Source organism: Camelus bactrianus, chromosome 10 (assembly GCF_048773025.1).
Source record: "Camelus bactrianus isolate YW-2024 breed Bactrian camel chromosome 10, ASM4877302v1, whole genome shotgun sequence".
Classification (NCBI taxonomy): Eukaryota; Metazoa; Chordata; class Mammalia; order Artiodactyla; family Camelidae; genus Camelus; species Camelus bactrianus.
In genome coordinates, this window is record NC_133548.1 from 6,240,499 (window position 1) to 6,259,476 (window position 18,978).

At 43.3% G+C, this 18,978-nt stretch overlaps 1 protein-coding gene across 3 annotated transcripts; it reads left to right on the forward strand.

Moving 5' to 3' along the window:
- The first annotated feature begins 26 nt into the window (after positions 1-26).
- On the forward strand, positions 27-14,917 carry EIF1AD (eukaryotic translation initiation factor 1A domain containing). Of its 3 annotated transcripts, none has more exons than XM_074371724.1 (6): positions 27-381; positions 989-1,161; positions 1,299-1,407; positions 1,506-1,614; positions 1,773-1,823; positions 9,586-14,917. In XM_074371724.1, exons 2-6 carry the CDS (start codon positions 1,075-1,077, stop codon positions 9,671-9,673), a joined length of 444 nt encoding a protein of 147 aa, XP_074227825.1. In that variant the 5' UTR covers positions 27-381; positions 989-1,074; the 3' UTR covers positions 9,674-14,917. The 3 variants fall into 3 exon arrangements, with proteins under 3 accessions (XP_074227825.1, XP_045373811.1, XP_010954940.1); XM_045517855.2 differs by having other exon boundaries at positions 885-1,161; positions 2,405-11,977; XM_010956638.3 differs by having other exon boundaries at positions 2,405-11,977.
- Positions 14,918-18,978: the final 4,061 nt, after the last annotated feature.

Sequence of the window (18,978 nt, forward strand, 5' to 3'; positions counted from 1 at the left end):
GGCCTGGGAGGTGAAAACATTATTGCTCGGCTGAACGGCATCCGGAACTTAAGGACTTAGCCGTGGCCGACCTGGCGGTGGGAAGAGTTAGAGGAACGCACAAGGGGAGAGGCGTGGCCGGGAGGCTTCCGGAAGACCGCCGGAAGTACGCTGTCCGACTCCAGCCGACCCGCGCCGTTCGCATCGCTGTCGGGCTCCTAAGAATTAGGGGGATCCCGAGGTGCCGGAGGCCTGAGTTCCAGCCGACTCCACCGTCGTGACCGCTGCCAAAGTCTTTCTTCTGTGATTTCATTGGCTCAGGTGCGAAGAGAGTCGTGGACGAGCCGCTTGCATCTTCCAGCCTGGAGAACGGCAGCGCCTGTTGGGGTCTAGGGCCAGAGAGTAAGTGTGGGTTTCTCTTTGAGCGTCTTTCCTCCAGGATAGGGAGGAAGGAAGGCAGGGGTCGGCAACTAGAGATGAGACTTCTGAGTCGTCTTTGGAAACCATTAGTTTTCTGAGTACGCATCAGTCTTGGTCTTCTCAGTACCCAATTCAGAAACATAACAGATGCCAAAGACCAAACCGACCTACCCTGACCTTTAATTAACATATTCCTGATTTGGCTCCCTTAATTGGTTTCTGTGTGTGTTAATAGACTGAGCATCTCTGTTGCGTTACACATGGGATGTACAAGCATGCTGAGGAAGAAACGGTTTATCTCCATCAAATAGTTGCCGGAATGACGTATTTTTTCTAGGACATATATTTAGTTTTTATGGTTATGCCTGTTCTTAATGATGACGCGAGTTATTTTTAGGTACCATACAGTGTACTAAGTGCTTTGCTTAGAATTATTTCCTTCTAATAAGAATGTTCTGAGTTGGCTATTTTTCTCTGAAATCTAGAGAAATGAACAGCCAGGAAATAGCCAAGGTAGGATTTCAGAGCCCATGTTCTTAACCAAGACTGTGCCACTTCTCAGTAAAAGACCTCTCTTCGTCTTTAAAAGTCCTGGGTTCTGAGCCTGCCATCCAAGAAACTCAAGAGGAGGAGTTGACAGACTGCATCCCTCACCACCCTGAGACAGGACCCAACATGTCTCAGGCCACCAAGAGGAAGCACGTGGTGAAGGAGGTGCTGGGGGAGCACATGGTGCCCTCTGACCAGCAGCAGATCGTGAGGGTGAGTGGCATTGGGGAAGAGCTTCTCAGCCCCCCACCCGCCTTGGACCTCTGGGGTGGGGGTAAGGTGCAGTACAGCTCGGCAGGTTTTGGAGCTGGCTGACGAGGCTGACTGGTTCTTGTTCTCTCCTGGCCCAGGTACTCAGGACCCCAGGCAACAATTTGCATGAAGTAGAGACAGCCCAGGGGCAGCGCTTCCTGGTGAGCATGCCCTCCAAATACCGGAAGAACATCTGGATCAAGAGAGGTGAGAGAGGCAGCCCTTTGGGAAACAGAACTGTTTCCCATGGTCTTGCCTTTCCCCAACTGCAAGCAGACTGTGCCTTTTCTCCTTTCTACCTGCAGGGGACTTCCTCATTGTTGACCCTATTGAAGAGGGAGAGAAGGTGAAGGCTGAGATCTCCTTTGTGCTCTGCAAAGACCATGTGCGCTCTCTGCAGAAGGACGGGCTCTGGTAAGGTCATTGGCTGCCTGACTTCAAAGGGGTTTACTTCCTCACTGTGGAATTAGGGGAGGGAGGATCATGGCATCCCAGGCAGGGACAGCTGGAAACAGCTTTTTTGCTGAGAGATTTCTCTGTCCTTTGTGACCCCAACTCTTCTCTTGGCACAGGCCTGAGGCCTTCTCCCAAGTGGCTGAGAAACACAGCAACAACAGGAACAGGTGAGGAGCAAGTCATGGGGGAGGGGAGACAGAAAATGGGGCTTCAGGCTTTGGTGTCTTGAGAGGAAGTAGAGCCTTCCTTTCTTCCTACATACGGTCTCTGGTGAGAGCTTCTAAATATGTGATTATGAGTTGGCTTGAAAGTCAAATCCCCTGGTTTAAAGTTCTGGCTTTGCCAGTTATAACTGAGTGACTTCTAGCAGGTTAATCTCTTAAGCCTGGATTTTATCACCTATAAAATGGGAGCTTTGTGAGGATTAATGTGGCTAATGCTTGTAAAACTGTTTAGTATAGTACCTGGTAAATAATGTGGGTCCATTAACTGTTAGTTGGTCATAGTAGATTCATTATTTTTAGGATCAGTAGCTCTAGCAAACTTTTGAGATAAAAGGTGGGAGCTAGTATTTAGCCTGTTTTCCTTGGCCAAGTTTTCCTGCTGTTTTGCCCTGATTCTCTCCCTGTCTGATTCACTAAGTCCTAACTGCTTGGCCATATGGTCTTCCTTTTAGTGAGGCTCCTTGATTTCAGATCTGATTTTCCCAGAGGGCATATAGCTAACTCTGCCCTTTTCCCCCATGCAGACAGACTCAGCCAGAACTCCCAGCTGAGCCACAGTCATCAGGAGAAGAGTCTAGCTCTGAAGATGATTCCGACCTTTTTGTTAACACCAACCGTAGACAGTGTCATGAGAGTGAGGAGGAGAGTGAAGAGGAGGAGGCAGCCTGAGACCCCGGGACCCACTTCTGCTCTTGCTCAGAGACTAGTCTGTGGCTTCTCTGAGCTTGGACATTCCCAGGGTGCTCGACCAACCTTTCCCCCTGGATGGGGACAAGGCAGGGCCCCTCTCTGAACTGACTTTGACATAGGAGAATTAAACCCCTGGTGGGAGGTGACTTATGCTGGTGTTGGAGTGGCTCTTTGGAAGGAGGAGGGACATGTGATAAAGGTAAAAACTGCTCCTGGGTGGAGACCTCATGGGCAGGTGGGCTGAGTGAGCAGGCAACGGGGAATAACTGGAATCTTTCCCAGTTTCCCAGGTTCTCCCTCTCTCACTGGGCATTCAGTAAGTGCCAGGCCCTGTGCCATGCCTCTTTGCATGTATTTAGTAACGGGGAGCAGTCCCACTTCATTGCCTGCTTGCAGTTAATACTGATTCAGGCATTCACGACCACAGTGGGTCTTAGTGCCCACCTGCCTCTAAGAGACACTCAGGACGAATTTTGTAGTGCCTCGTACGCTGCTTCCCTGCCTTTCTAGTCACCTGTCACTGCAGGAGTGCCTACCTCCATGCTGCTGTGTACATTCTGGGGTTGGTGGCCTCCTTGTGGCTACTCAGTCTCACTCCTCAGCCCTCTTGCAAATCACATCCCACTTCTCCTGTGAAGCTGGTTATACCTTTGTATGTTCTCCCTCATCTTTGCTGGCATTGACCTTTTAGTCACTGCTCAGACATTGAAGTTTACTTCCTAGCTCGGAGTCTTCTACCCCGGCTTCCGTCATTGTGTTCTGCATCCCATGAATGGGCCTGTCCGACACTGTGGGCCCCTAGTTCCTTGATATCCCATCACTAATGCCCTTGTCCTCTATTCCGGGCCTGTTGCCTACATCCCTAGGCACTCCTGGACCTTTGACATCACTAGAAAGTGTAGCACCATTTGAGTTCAAATACCTGCACAGTCACCACCTCCCCTCCTGGCTTTCTTGCTTCCTTGCTCAACTACCTCCTCTGTAAAAACTCTTTTATCTTCATCCTCCAGCCCTGCCATATTCTCACTACCATTCTCCTATCGTCACTTCCCTTCTGGTGCAGCATTCAATCCCACAGTCTACACCCCACACTCCCTTTCCCCCTTCATTGTATTCATCTAGGAAAAACCTAGCCCTGGCCAACCCAATCATTCCCCTCTGTTCCCAAGTAACTGTTAGAGAAAACAACTAACCTAGCTCACTAGTTTTACCTTAAATTCATAGTTACAAACCTCAGATGGACTCTCAGCACTGCCTAGCAGATCTCCTCTGGGATGTCATATTTGAAAACTGCTGTCTTGTCTCCCAGCTCCCCCTTCCCCTGCTGGATTCTGACCACAGCTCATACTTCATTAAGGAATAGTAGCCATTGGAGGGAACTCTCGCCTCCCAATTACCAGCCCTACAGATGTGCTCATGGGTCCTCCTGTCCTTGTACTGCCCGTGGTAATCCAGGGGGACCGAAGCCTTTCCTCTTGTGCTTTGGAGCCTGTCTCTTTGCTTAAGGACTTTCTGTGAGTTTTGGATTTTTGCCATGCTCTCTGCTGAATGTGATAACATCAAATGAGCCGTAGAATCTCCCATCTGAAAAACAGAGAAACCTGTCGCTCATCCCACGTCCTTTCCAACTATCACTTAATTTACCTGCTTCTCATTCACTTTTTCTTATGTTTGCTTAGTGTGGTTTTAAATATATACATGTATGTGTATGTGTATATGCGTGTATACATGTGTACAGAGATGTACATGCATACGTATGTGTGCAAAAGTAATCAGATGAAGGGGGAGGGTATAGCTCAGTGCCTAGCATGCACAAGGTCCTGGGTTCAATCCCCGGTACCTCCATTAAATAAATAAATAAACCTAATTATCTCCCCCCAAAAAGAGAACAAAAAATACCCCACTAAAAACTTAAAAAAAAAAAAAAAGCCGAACTTCTTAAAAAATTAATCAGATGAGGTAAAGATACATATGTGAGTATATCTATCTTGAGCTTGTCTGAAGTTTATTTTTTATGGGAGATGGCTAACATTTTTTTCCTAAAGGGATAGCCTCTTGTCCCTATACCATTTATTGAATGAGTCATTCTTTTGTCACAGATTTTAAATACCTTTTTAAAATAAATGAAATTCCTGCACACATATGGATCTCTTTGGAATCTGGCCCGTTGATCTACGTGCACATATCATGTTTTATAGCAGGGTTGGTATCTCATTCTCCCTCACCCTTGCCCCACTGTTCCTTGAAATTTTCATATTTTCTCTTACATAAGAACTTTAGAATGAACTTGTCAATTTTCAGTTAAGAGTTCTGTTGAGTTTTCCATTGGCATGGTTTTAAACCTCATGGTTTGATTTAGACAGAGGTGATTAACAGTTTTGAATCTTCCTATCCAGGAATGATTTGCATGTGTGCTTTTTTAAGATGTTGTCTTCATATGGTCTTTCACATTTCTAGCTCAGTGTAGTCAGTCTAAAGGTGTTCAGAGTTATTTGTTGCTATGAATGGGCTCTTTTTTTTTTTTAATGTGTGTGTGTGTGTGTGTGTGTGTATTTTTTTATTATTATCATTTTTTAATGGTGGTACTGGGGATTGAACCCAGGACCTCATGCATGCCAAACATGCACTCTGCCACTGAGCTCTACCCTCCCTGTGAATGGGCTTTTTTGAAATTACATTTCCAACCATCACTGCCATGTAGGAAAGCTGTCCATCTGTGTGTGCTCACCTATTTGATCTAACTGAGTTCTCATTAATTCTAATAGTTATCTTGGCTTTCTGGATAGAGTCAAATCATATCCTATTGGTTGCAGTTTTATCCTGTCCTTTACATTTATTTTCCTTGTGAATTATGGAGGCCAGGACCTCTGGTATAATGTGAAATGCACCTGGTTTGTTCCTCTCTTAGAATGATTTTCATGTTTCATCATGAAATAAGATTCTGCTTTAGGTTTCTGGTAGATAAACTTCATTAGGCTGAAGATGTTTCCTTCTATGCCCAACTTCGTGTTTTTTCCCTTTATTCAACATTGATGAATTTTGACATCTATTGAGATAGTCAAAAGATTTCGTTTATATTATTGCAGGGTGTTACTTACATTATTAGGTTTCCTGATGTTGAATCATCTTTGCATTCTGATATAAACTCTGTTTAGTTTTATAGTATACTATTTCTTTAAGATTTTTATATCTATCCCTGGGTCGATTTCATTTTTTAATGATCTCCCTGTCCCATTTTGACAACAGCATTGTGCTAGCCTTGTAGAATGGGTTTGGCAACATTTAATCTTCCTTTGGACTTGAATAATTTATAGAAAAGGAGTTGTTTCTCAAGTTTTCTATCCTTGAGTCAATTTTGGTAATTCATACTTTTTTAGAATAATATATTTTATGTATATTTAAGCTTTTTTGGGTAAAACGTGCATAATATATGTATCATTTGGGACTGCCTTACTTAGGAGTGACAGAAATGTAACTCATACTAGCAGAAGCAAGCAGGGGCTCGTTGGCCTGAGGCCTCAGAGCAGGGCCAGCTCGGTGTCGTCAGGGCCCTCAGTGATTTCCTGGATCGCCTCTGCTCCCCTTGGTTGATAGTCCCTTTCTCCCTGTAGGTTCTTCAGGAAGCTCCAGTTCACACTCAGTCCTTACAGACGGGGTTACTTCTTCAAGGATCCATGCATTTCAGGGAGGACAGACTAGTCTTACTCAGGTCACTTGACCTCTCCTGAGTGACTGCTGTGGCCAGGGCTGAGTAGGGGAATATGGGGAGGCAAGATAACCACCCTGATCCTTGACATGTGCTCTCCGTGGAATAGAGAGGTTCTTTTACCCAAAAAAGGGGGCACGGGGTGAGAGCAGGTAAAACCAACAAACGTTTGTCCTGTGTTCTGGGCATTTTATTTTCTTTGAGTAGCTTTGCAATATGTCCACTTTGTTAGCCTTTTCCTTGTGTTTCTTTGGGGTTATTTGCTCATTCTGACTCCTTGGGTTGTATGTTTAGTTAATTTGTCTTGTTTTTTAATATATTTAGGGCTTAAAATGTTCCTTTAAGTACTCCTTTGTTTGCCAGTTTATTGGATGTGTCTGTGTGATTTTGGGGGCATTGTATTAGTTTTTTTTTCCCCAGCTCTCTGTGATTTTAATAATCTTTTTTTCTCCCTAAAAACCTTTTAATCTCTGCTTCCTCTCATCAGCCATTTAGCTCCTGTGGGTCATAGCTAGGAATTCTGATGGTGAAAACTTGAGTAGATAAATCCACAGAAAAATTAAAAGGCGGTCAGAGATCTTTCCTTTAAAAGGGAATCAAGCAAGGATGTTTTTATAGTTAAATTCAATTAAGCCCTGGAGAAACAACTCCTTTTCTAGAAATTATTCAAGCCCAAAGAAAAAGATTAAGTGTCTCCGAACCCATTCTACAAGAGTCCTTGTATTCTGCATGCTGTTACCGTTTGTCATTCTCCAACGTTGAATTCCACCTCTACTCTCCCAGCTTAGTAGTGGAATCCAGCTGTATATGATTAGAGCTCCCAGAATGAGCTGTGCTCAAGAGCCCTTTTTCCCCAAAGCCGTGGCCAGTCCATGTGATTGATTGACTCCTACTGCAGTTAGGTTTGAGACTTGTGGCCTGTCAAACTCTGCATCTCTGTCACTTTAGGGCCAACCTTTACAGCCAAGTGGTTTCCACCGGAGCTTTCCCCCTGCAGCCCAGCTCACTTTCCTCCCTTGCCATCTGCCACCCATGGCACTCTGAGTGAGCCACAGGGTTTTTCTCCTTTAATCTGTAAATGTGGTGAGATACCATGACACAGTTTCTCATGTTAAGACATCCTCGCGTTGCTGGAATCAAATAGTCGTGATGTATTTTTCAATATATTGCTGGATTTGGTTTTCTGACGTTTGGGGGGATTTTGGCATCCAGGCTCATAAGTGAAATGGTTTAAGCTTTTCCTTTCCTGTCTGGTTTTTTTTTTTTTTTTTTTTTGAGGGAGGTAATTAGGTTTATTTATTTATTTATTTATTTAAATGGAGGTACTGGGGATTGAATCCAGGACCTTGTGCATGCTAAGCATGTGCTCTACCACTGAGCTATACCTTCCCCCTCCTGTCTGGTTTTTTGTTTTGCTTTTTGTCAAGGTTATGCTAATCTCATAAAATGAGGTGGAGAATGTTCTCTTTATTTTCATTACAAGTGTCTGTATAAGATTGGAATTTTGCATTTCTAAACCTTTTGGTAAAACTTATAAAACCTGCTGTGCCTGGCATTTTGCCCATTGGTGGGTAGAGTTCTACTTCAGATTTTTATTGATAATAGGTCACTCAAGTTTCAGTTCTTGAGTCAGTTATGTTTTCAAGGATGTATGTATTTTTAAAAATTTTTTAATAGACTTTATTCTTTTAGAGCAGTTTCAGGTTCACAAAAGAATTGAGCAGAAAATACAGAGTTTGCATATAGCCCTCCCGACCCACACATATATACTCCCCTACCCTCAACATCCCTCATCAGTGTGCCATATTTGTTACAATTGATGAACCAACATGGGCACATTATTATCAACCAAAGTCCACAGTTTACATTAGGGTTCACTCTTGATGTACATTCTGTGGGCTTTGACAAATGCATAATGACATACAGCCACCACTATAGTGTCATACAGAATCATTTCATATCATTTTTTTTACTGCATATATATTTTTAAATTTATGTATATGTACTGTTCGTTGTTTCTAAGAATGTTTAGAGCTTTAGCTTTTTAAATTTAGTTATCAAAGGAATAAAGCCAACCACAAAATAAGAATTAACTCAAAAAATACATACACCCTGCTATTAACAGCAACATTATTTATAATTGCCAAGATATGGAAGCATCCTAAGTGCACATCAGTAGCTGAATAGATAATGGAGATGCAGCATATGTGTATATGTAATGACATGCAACTCACCCATAAAAAAGAGGGATATTTTGTCATTTGCAGCCCTTCACTGTTTTTGTTTTTTCACTTCAAAAACTAGAATTTTATAACTGGCAGAGACATTTCCATTACATCAAAAACAACAAAATGCCTAGAAGTAAACTTAACCAAGGAGGTTACCTATTCTCTGAAAACTGAAATGACACAAAGAAATGGAAAGATTTCTTGTGCTCTTGGATGGAAGAATCAACACTATCAAAATGGCCACGCTACCCAAAGCAATCCACAGATCCAATGCAACCCCTATCGAAATACTCGCAACGTTCCTCACAGAACTAGGACAAACAATTCCAAAATTTATAAGGAACCACAAAAGACCCTGAACAGCCAAAGCAATCTTTTGTAGGTCTCTTATTTTCTCTTTCTTCTTTTTGTTAGCTTTTCTTAAGGTTTGATGACTAGAAAAGTTCCTGTAACATTTGTAGTAAAGCTGATTTGGTGGTGCTGAAATCTTTTAGTTTTTGTTTATCTGTGAAGCTTTTGATTTCTCCATCAAGTCTGAATGAGAGCCTTGCTGGATAGAGTATTCTTGGTTGTAAGTTTCTCCCTTGCATCACTTTAAATATATCGTGCCACTCCCTTCTGGCCTGTAGAGTTTCTGCTGAAAAATCAGCTGATAACCTTATGGGAGTTCCCTTGTAGGTCATTCGTTGCTTGTCTCTTGCTAATTTTAGTATTTTCTCCTTATCCTTAATTGTTGTCAATTTGATGACTATGTGCCTTGATGTGTTCCTCTTTGGGCTGATTCTGTGTGGTACTCTGCGCTTCCAGGACTGGGGTGACTGTTTCCTTTCCCAAGTTGGGGAAGATTATCTCTCCAAAATTTTTCTCAGGTCCTTTCTCTCTCTCTTCTCCTTCTGGGACCCCTATAATGTGAATATTAGAGTGCTAAGGAAGTATATTTTTATATTTTCTTAATGTATCTATGGCGCATAGTTATTTGTAGAATTGCCTGGTGTTTGTAGTCTTGACTGTATTAAAGTACCATCCCCCTTTGTTGTATCTAATATTTTTCATTTGTGCTTTCTCTTTTTTTATCCTGTAGATCCTGGCCGAAGTTCACTTGTTACTCTCTTCACAGCCGCAGCTTTTTGTTGTCATTCCCCATTTTTAGCTTTCTTCTGTTTCATTAATTTCTGCTTACCATATTTCTCCTTTACTTACACTTCCTTTGGGTTCATTCTGTGTTTTTTTTTTTCCCTTACTCTTTTTGTTTGGTCCATAACTCATTAATTTGCAGCTCCCTTACCTCAAACTAGTTAGGGGATTTTCAAATCTGAAGAAAGGGTGAAAGGATTATAAAACAAGTATCTGTATACCCTTCAAAAGGGTCACTCATTTATAACATTTTGCCACATTTTGTTTGTACACACAACACACATAGTTTTTACACTTAGTTGTTACATCTCTTTGACCTCTTTTAATTTAGAACTTACTCCTTAGCCCTTTTTTGGTTTATTTTTTATAAAATGGACTTTTTAACCAGTTCAGGCCATTATAAAATTATAAACATGTCCTGAGTTTGGATTTGTGTGATTGTATTTATATGCTTAGATTTGGGTTAAACAGTTCTATCAAAAATAACCTAGAGCTTTAACTGCAAAGATAACCTAGAGCTTTAACTGCGTGGCCAGGTATAGAGCTGATATTCGCTTATTGCAGATCACAGGGCACGTGAGGCAGGACGTCCAGCTATTGGTGATGCTAGCTTTGATCACCTGGTTAAAGGGATGGCTTCCGTATCATTTCCCTATAGAGGGTACCATTTTCTCTTTGTAATTAGGTAATCTGTGGAATAGCTTACCTTGTAAGGCTAAAATTTCCCTTTATGCAGCTTTGTAAGTTATTTATATGTCGTTAGTTTTTTAAAGTATGTTGAAATACACATAAAATTTACCACCTTAATCATTTGTAAGTGTGCAGTTCAGTAGTAGTAAGTACATTGACATTCTTGTGCAACCAACTGTCTGGTTTTCATACCCATTAACAACTCCCAATTTGCCCTTCCTCCAGGCCCCGACAGCCATCATTCTACTTTGTTACTATGAGTGTGACTAGATACCTCAGATAAGTGAGCTCATACAATATTTGTCTTTTAGTGACTGGCTTGTTTATTTCACTTTGTATGCTGTTCTCAGAGTTCATCCATGTTGTAACATATGCCATGAAGTTTCAGGCTGAATAATACTCCATGGTGTGTGTATGCCGCATTTTGTTTATCCATTCATCTGTTGATGGACTCTTGGACTCCTTCCACCTTTTACCTGTTGTGACTAATGCTCCTGTGAACATAGGTGTACAATATCTCTGAGACCTTGCTTTTAGTTCTTTTGGATATATACCCAGGAGTGGAATTGCTGGATCATACAGTAATTCTGTTTTTAATTTTTCAGGGAAGCACCACCATACTATTTTCCGTGGTGGCTGCACCAGTATACATTGCCCACCATTGGTGCACAAAGCGTTCCAGTTTCTTCACATCCTTGTCAACACATTATTTTCTGTTTGTTTGATACCCATCCTGATAGATGTGAAGTATCTAGTATTTTAATTATAGTTTAGTTTCGAGTGTTTTCTAGTTTCCATCATGATGCCTTTTTTGGTCCATAAATTATTGTATTTAAATATTTCATTGGTTATTTTTAATGACAGCACCTTCAAACTCACCACAACAAAACAAAAATGAGGACTTGACAGTAACCCAAGCCACCCTCCCATGCTATTTCCACCTCCCAGTTTCTATTCTCCCACCCAAGGTAACTGTCTCCTTGAATTCCATATGCCCTTGTTTTCCTTTCATATGGTTTTCTTGTTATTTTTTTTAATTTATTTAATTTTATTTTAATGGAGTTACTGGGGATTGAACCCAGGACCTCTTGTGTGGTAAGCATGTGCTCTACCACTGAGCTATTTCCCTCCCCCTATAAAGTTATTTTTAATTTTAAGGAAAATGATAACATGCTGAATGGCGTATTTGGGGGCTGACTTATTTAATACTACATTACTGTGGTTCTCCTTATTGCTATAGAATGCTTAGTTCATTTGTTCTGACTCTAATATTTCCTGTGAGACTATTATCAAATTTATCCATTCACTTTTCTGATGACCTTTGGGTTCTTCCCATACTTCTACTGTTGTGAACATTCTTGTACATGTCTTTGCACATGTGGGAGGGTCTTTTTGAGACGCTTCCTACTCATAGAACTTCTGTGTCACAGCTTTAGGCAGTGCCAACAGATGTTTCCTGAAGTGGTTGCAACAACTGACATTAACCAGCAGTAGATCCTTAAGGTAGATTTAATGAATTCTTCCTGTAGTCTGTCAATTTTTGCTTAATCTGTTTTGAGTTTATGTTACTAAGTGCAACTTGTTTGAAATGGATCTCTTTTTGTGAATGGAACCCTTTGTTAAGGAATGACTAAAAGACATCCCTTTTATCTTAGTTTGTTTCATTTCATGCTAACATAGCTACCCCAGATTTCTTCTGGTTAGTGTTTTGGCCTGATAATTGTCTTCCATTTTTTCTCCAGTTTTATTGAGAAATAATTGACTTCCATCACTGTGTAAAGTTTAAGGAGTACAGCACGATCGTTTGATTTACTTATGTTGTGAAGTGATTTCCTCAGAGTTCAGCTAATCTCCATCTTATATAGACACAACAAAAAGAAAAAAAAGGAAGAAAAGAAAGGGAAAAATTTTTTTCCTAGTGATGAGAACTCTTAGGATTGACTCTCTCAACACCTTTCCTGAGCATCTGTTGCACGGCAGTTAGCTGTCATCATCCTGTTGTACTGTACACCCCCAGCACCTAGACCTGCGCGTGGGTGCCTTCTGACCATCTTCCTCCAGTTTCCTCTTCTCTGACTCCCCGTCTTACATCCTTTTACTTTCAATCTGTGCATGTCTTCATGGTTTAGAAGTGTCTCTAGGAGTATCTGGATTATTATTATTTTTTTAATGAAGGTGCTGGGGATTTAACCTAGGACCCTGTGAATGCTAAGCATACACTGTACCATGAGATGTACCCCACCCCCAACCTCCGTATCTGGATTCTTAAAAATAGAATCACTATTTTTCCTTTAACTGATAATATTTATTAACTCATTGTAATAATTGATATTTTGGGACCCATCTGTCATAATTTTTTAATTTTAATATATTTTATTTAATATCCAAAATACTATCATTTCAACATATAACATTATTAATTAGATATTTAACATTCTCTTTTTTCATTCTAAGTCACTGAAATATGCTATGTATTTTTTAACATTTTTTATTGAGTTATAGTCATTTTACAATGTTGTGTCAAATTCCACCATAGAGCACAATTTTTCAGTTATACATGAATATACATATATTCATTGTCACATTTTTTTCCTCTGTGAGCTACCATAAGATTTTGTATGTATTTCCCTGTGCTATACAGTATAATCTTGTTTATCTATTCTACATTTTGAAATCCCAGTCTGTCCCTTTCCACCCTCCGTCCCCTTGGCAACCACAAGTTTGTATTCTATGTCTATGAGTCTGTTTGTTTTGTATTTATGGGGTTTTTTTGTTGTTTTTTTTTTTTAGATTCCACATATGAGCAATCTCATATGGTATTTTTCTTTCTCTTTCTGGCTTACTTCACTTACAGTGACATTCTCCAGGAGCATCCATGTTGCTGTAAATGGCGTTATGTTGTTGGTTTTTATGGCTGAATAGTATTCCATTGTATAAATATACCAAAATATGGTATATGTTTTAACTTACAGCATACTTCAGTTCAGACACAAAATTTTCATCAGAAATAATTTGATCTATATTTAGATTTCATGAAATTTACAGTTGAAAAATAGATTTACATATCCAAATTATTCTAAACATACCTAGAAGTTTGCTAGCAACTGAATCAAGTACAGACTTTTTTCCTTTAAATACTTATATACACATTTATAAAACTGGCTCATCTTTTTTAGAATAATCGATTTGACTTCGAATTAAAGACATGTCTGCTTGAAAACTATATCCAACTTAAATTCACTAACTCTAATTCAGAAGGGTATTGCAAAATCGAAAAGCCACACTAGATCTATCAATAGCAACAAAAAGTTCTTCAAAATTTTCTTGTAGTTTTTACAGCCAGTTTACATGCACTGTCAATTAAAATCTTCTACATATTGACTTAAATTATAAAAATGTAAAAAAAAATTATAAAAATGTGTAACATCAACATTGACTTATAAAGTTTCCATTTCAATATAAATTGTCATACCTGTTAGCTACCACCTGTCATATTTGAATGACAGTTTCAAATAGATATAAAATTCTAGATTCTAAATTATTTTCCTTATACTTAGAAAATACTACTTCATTGTCTTTTTGCCTCCAGTGTTGCTGTTGAAAAATCTGATGTTGGTATGATTCTTGTTCCTTTGTATGTGATAGACTTTTTCTCTGTGTAAGCTTTACCTCTGATCTTCTTAAAGTTCTGTATGATGTATGTAAGCGTGCGTTCTTTCTTTTTTCTCTGTGGCACTCTGGGCTTTTTTGATCCAATGTGCTTCATGTTTGTATTATTCCAGGAAATTTATTGTCCATTATTTCTTGAGATATTTTCTCCCTACGTATTTATATTCCTCTCTAGAATTCCTATTATTCACATTAGCACTTTTACGTTTATCTTCCATATCTCAGCTTTTCTTTTACATTTTTTATTTCTTCAGTCCTTCTTAGGTTTTCTCAGTCTGTCCTTCTAATTGACTGATTCCTAAACTGTACCCCTGCAGTTGTATATCCCGTTTAATGTATTCTTTATTTCAGCTCACGCTGAGGTCTCTAGCAGGTTTAAACTACATGGGATCATACTGGACATTCCCTTTGTAGGAAACTCTGGGAACCAGTGTCTAACTCACTCCAGCAATAGCACCCTAGAGGCAAGGCAGCTGGGGTCCTTTGCCATCAACTCCCATTATCAATCTTTGGTGGAGGGCTGCTCCTGGGAGTGTTAGCGTCTGACTGCCCACGTGTGTAGACCAGGCTTTAGTGGCCAGGGAAAGTCTTCAGGCAAAGAGTAGCAGGTGTTGGCCATTGAAATCTGGCCAGCACGCACGAGTCTGTTATGTGCTCGAGAGGATACGTGTGGGATTCTACAGAGTGTTCACCTCTCAGCAGCAGGAAGAAGACCATAAATGCAAAAGCCCTGGGGCCAGTGATACTGGAAGAATATAATTTCCAAAGCTGAGACTAATTCCACGGGGTCTGAAGGCTGTGTGGCTGAGTGTCAGGACTTGGTTTACACCTTCCTTATATTCCTGTTGCAGGACTCCTGAACACTGGTCTCTTGTCTTGTGGCCCAGTACAAAGGCTTTAGTAAAATTATTAAATGTGGAGTATGGTGCCTTCAATGTACAGATTGGTGTAGGGCCTCTTGTATTTGGAGAAAAAGGCCAGCAATTTGTCCTTAGTAGTTGCCCAGGTGTCCCCCAAGGAAGTTCCTTGGCTGGCAAGACCCTGGATTTTGTCTTCATTCAAGGTCCAACCATCTCTGCTTACCTCTGTCTGAGGAGCACGCAAGGCAGTGCGGACAGTTTCCTCAGCAGGAACCACTGTCAGAATATCATCGATGGAAAGGAAAGCTGGGACAGCAGCAGTGCTCACGTGTTGACGTGTGATGCATTGATGACATGCTGCGGGAGAATCCAGAATCCCTGTGGGATGTGTAAAGGCACATTGCCTACCTCGCCTGGTGACGAGGAATAAAGCATTGGCAATGTCCAAGGCTGTCTCCCAAGTGGCAGCAATTTTTTCAGTTATTGTTAGGATAGAATCTGATGACACTACAATATCCACTTCATTACGAACCTTTGCTAGTTCACAATGAGGTGCTAAGCACCAGGAACCTTTGTTACCAGCCAGTCCAGGTTGTTAAGCATGGAGGTCGTGCTGGGCATCACTCATCAGTTTTCATTAATTCTTGTATGAGAAGAGTAGTCTTGGGGTATGCATGCCATATGGTTCAAACTGCACGACCTTGGCCGATGTGAGAGGTGTAATCAGTTCCTGGCTCTGTACTCAGTCAACATTCACAGGAGCTACCAGCAGGGGTCACAATAAGCATGTCCAACTTACAAGTCAACAACTTGCCCTGGGCTGCAACCATCCACCCAGATTATACAATCCAGTAACACAACAGCCTGTCTAACCTAAGGGTCCGAGGGCCCCAGCGGCAAGTGTGACTGATCGGCCACTGGTAACAAGTTCCACAACCCAAGGGAGGATTAACTTACCGAGGTGCTGTCAGTCCCTCAACCCTCCAGCACATACAAACAGGAGTTTGTGCTCAGGAGCACTTGGAGAGTGGTGGGGAGCCTTCTTTCAAAGTACCCAAAGCAGGGCATGGGGGATCTCACTCCGCAGTGTCTGTGAGCCTGTCTTATCAGTCCTGTTTACCATCCATAGCCACACATAGCTTTGCAGGAGGGGGCCTCTGCAAGGAGGTCCTCCCCTTTTTTGGTTTCCCCTTCTGCCCAGGGCTGACAAGTCAGACACATTTTGGCACCCCCCCCCCCCCGCTGTCTGTCCCCTCCCCACCCCTACGAGGGAGCATATATTGACACAAGAGGATATTTTGCTTCTCTTAGTGTCCCCTAGAGCAGGTGTACAGAGGAGGGAAAGGGCAGGGGTCTGGAGAAAGGCAGGTAATGCGTGTCTGCGCTGGGCAGGGGCACATTAAGTCTGGAAGGTACGGGGCCTGGAATGCCAAAGGGATTCTATTGAGAGGTTTTGATGAGATGGGAGAATCTGGTGCATCAAGAGTGAGAGAAGGGAAGGTGGGTGTCGTGGGAAGGGCCAGGACCCCGCTGGGCGGGAGCGGAGACCCTGAGTGAGGCTGACTCCGACTTCCCAGGGTGTCGGGGCCTCAGAGACATGGCCATGGGGGAGCGACTCTGACTCGCACCACAGCCCTGTGAGCGAGGACAGCCATCTCCATCCCACACCAAGATGAAGACATTCAGACCAACAGAACATGGGAGTTTATCACCAACAGACAGAACTTCTAGAAGATGAACTTCCAAAAAATGAAAATGACCCAGAGGAGAGATTTGAGAGGAAGAAAGAACAAGGAACAAGTTCATTAATGATGATGTCGAATTTGAGGGTGGTTCTTAAAAAGTCAAGTCAAGGTCCTGGAGAAGAAAAACTGGCTTCCAGGATATGAACTGAGGGGACGGGCACCTTAATTCAGGCAGCTCTGGAGAAGGCAGGGACCCTGTCCTGGCTGGGAAGGGCAGGTTCTGGGTCCCATGGGGATGAACTGGACCATCAGCTGACAAGAGCCACAAGCTGTGTAAGTCTGCTTGAAGGAATTTAGCAGACTGGGCAGGGGTTGGGCACAGCTCAGAGGGACAAAGACTATCTGAGCAAGGAGGGGAACCCTCTTGCCCCTGCTTAGCTTGCAAGCCATGCTTGCTTTGGACAATCCAGCCTTCAGGCTGAGGTTCCTACACCACGCCCAGGAGAAAGGGCCTCCTTGGGGACTGGGCAGGAGGAATAAAGTGACAGGGAGTGGAGAAGGGGTCCTGGGTGGGCCCTGGTGCTTTAGTGAAGGTGCTATATGGGCTGGTGGCAGAAAGGCAGAGGTATGGGTAAATTAAAGCTGGGCACCTGGAGCCCTTTTGAAGGCCACATATCACATGGAAGGGCATGAGCTGGACTCCCATCCCCTCTGCATCTGGCAGTGTCCATGGTTGATGGCTCCTCACCCAACAGACCCTCAGGGACCCAGGCAGCCTGTCTGGCCCTGCTCCTCATCCTCTTGCCCACCACTGCTGATGCTCAGTAAATATTTGTTGAAGAAATGAAAGAATGTTCTCAACTCTGCTTTACCCCAGCCCACATGCTCCATTCTGCAGAGAACACTGAGTCAGTAGTAATCCACCTGAGGTCAGATGCCTTGTAAATGGAAAAGCTGTCCTGATGAGTTAGTGCCCCAGCCGACTCACCCCCAGGCCCTCACTGGCCCTCACACCAGGTGGTGCCAGGTGTGGAGGCATCATTGCCCCCAGTTCCCGAGGGCCAAGGGAAGTGCTGCTGGTGGGGCCCCACCTCCTCCATGGGTTCTGCCTGCCCTAGGGGCTCAGGCCTCAAAGATTTGGTGGCTCCCAGCCCCTCCCACCTCCTGGGGGCTGAACTGACTCTTTGCTCCCTCCCAGCCCTTCAGGTGAGCAAGCCCAGCCTGGGAGGGGGCCAGCGTACATCAGGGCAGGAAAGGGCAAGCACAGGGTCTAGGGTCAGAGGCCACGGGGATGGGAGGGAAAGCAGTCGGGTCAACCAGGGAGGCTTTCTGGAGGAGGCACCTAAGAGTCCCTGGACGCCCCTCCTAGTCCTTGGTTCATCATTTACTATCTTAGTCACAGGATCAGGGAGTTAAGAGGCACCCTGGGCCAATCCTGGTCAGTGTGACCCTGATCCACTGTTGCTTTAGACAAAGTCTTGGTCATTTCTGGCTCTGATGATGGCCGACAGCCTCCTAACAGGCCACAGAGGGTGAGGTGTGAGCTTTGACAAGAGCTCAGCCAGGGCTGGCGCTCCCAGGCCAGGGACACTGGACTGCCTGTCCACAACACCAGATGTGCCTTATAGGCTTCCGGGAGAATGTACTGAGATCCCCCAAATCCTAGACACCCCACGGGCACCCTCCATGAGGACTCTGAGAAAGCAGCTCAGCGTGTGGTGACGGGGCTTGGTGGGTCTGCCATGTAAAAACTGTCCGTAAAAGCAGTCGGTTAAGGCAAACTTGCTTACATTTTTCCCACTCTGAGGTTATTTTAATCCATTCTTTTCATTCTTCTTTTTGTCGTTTCATTTTTTTTTTTTAAAGAAATCTGTGAACCATCTGGAGTACATTCGGGTGAAGGTGGGGGACAGACGCCAGTTCTGTCCGACTCCCGTGGGAGCCCCTTATCACCTCTCCCTTGACTGAGGGTCTTGCTCGCCCCTCACAGAGTTCGCTCTGAGGGGGATCTCACTTTCCCGGCTGAACTGGACAAGTCTCCTGGGAGGCGCTCCAAGGACCTCCCAGCCTCTCTCTCCACACACACCAAGGTGGTGTAGGAGTGAGTGGGGCAGGCCTGCGCTGACCACAGTCCCTGCCCCGCCTGTCCTGGCACCTGGGAGAGACCAGGGTAACTGAGTCTCTAAAACACCTTCCACTTCTTACCTGAGCCAGCCTGGCAGAGGATAAGGTGCGACGTTCCAGAGTTGGCCAGGACCAGTGCAACCACACCAGGGGTGGCTGGAAGGCTGCCTTAGAGGATCCAGGCTAGTTCTCTCCCTGCATCTCTGTTATTTGTGTCACTTATGACCAGGTCTCCCATGTCAGAGGCCAGACTCTAAATCACCTCTGAGGGGGTCTTACTCACCTTTGAATTCCAGGTGAATGAATAAATGA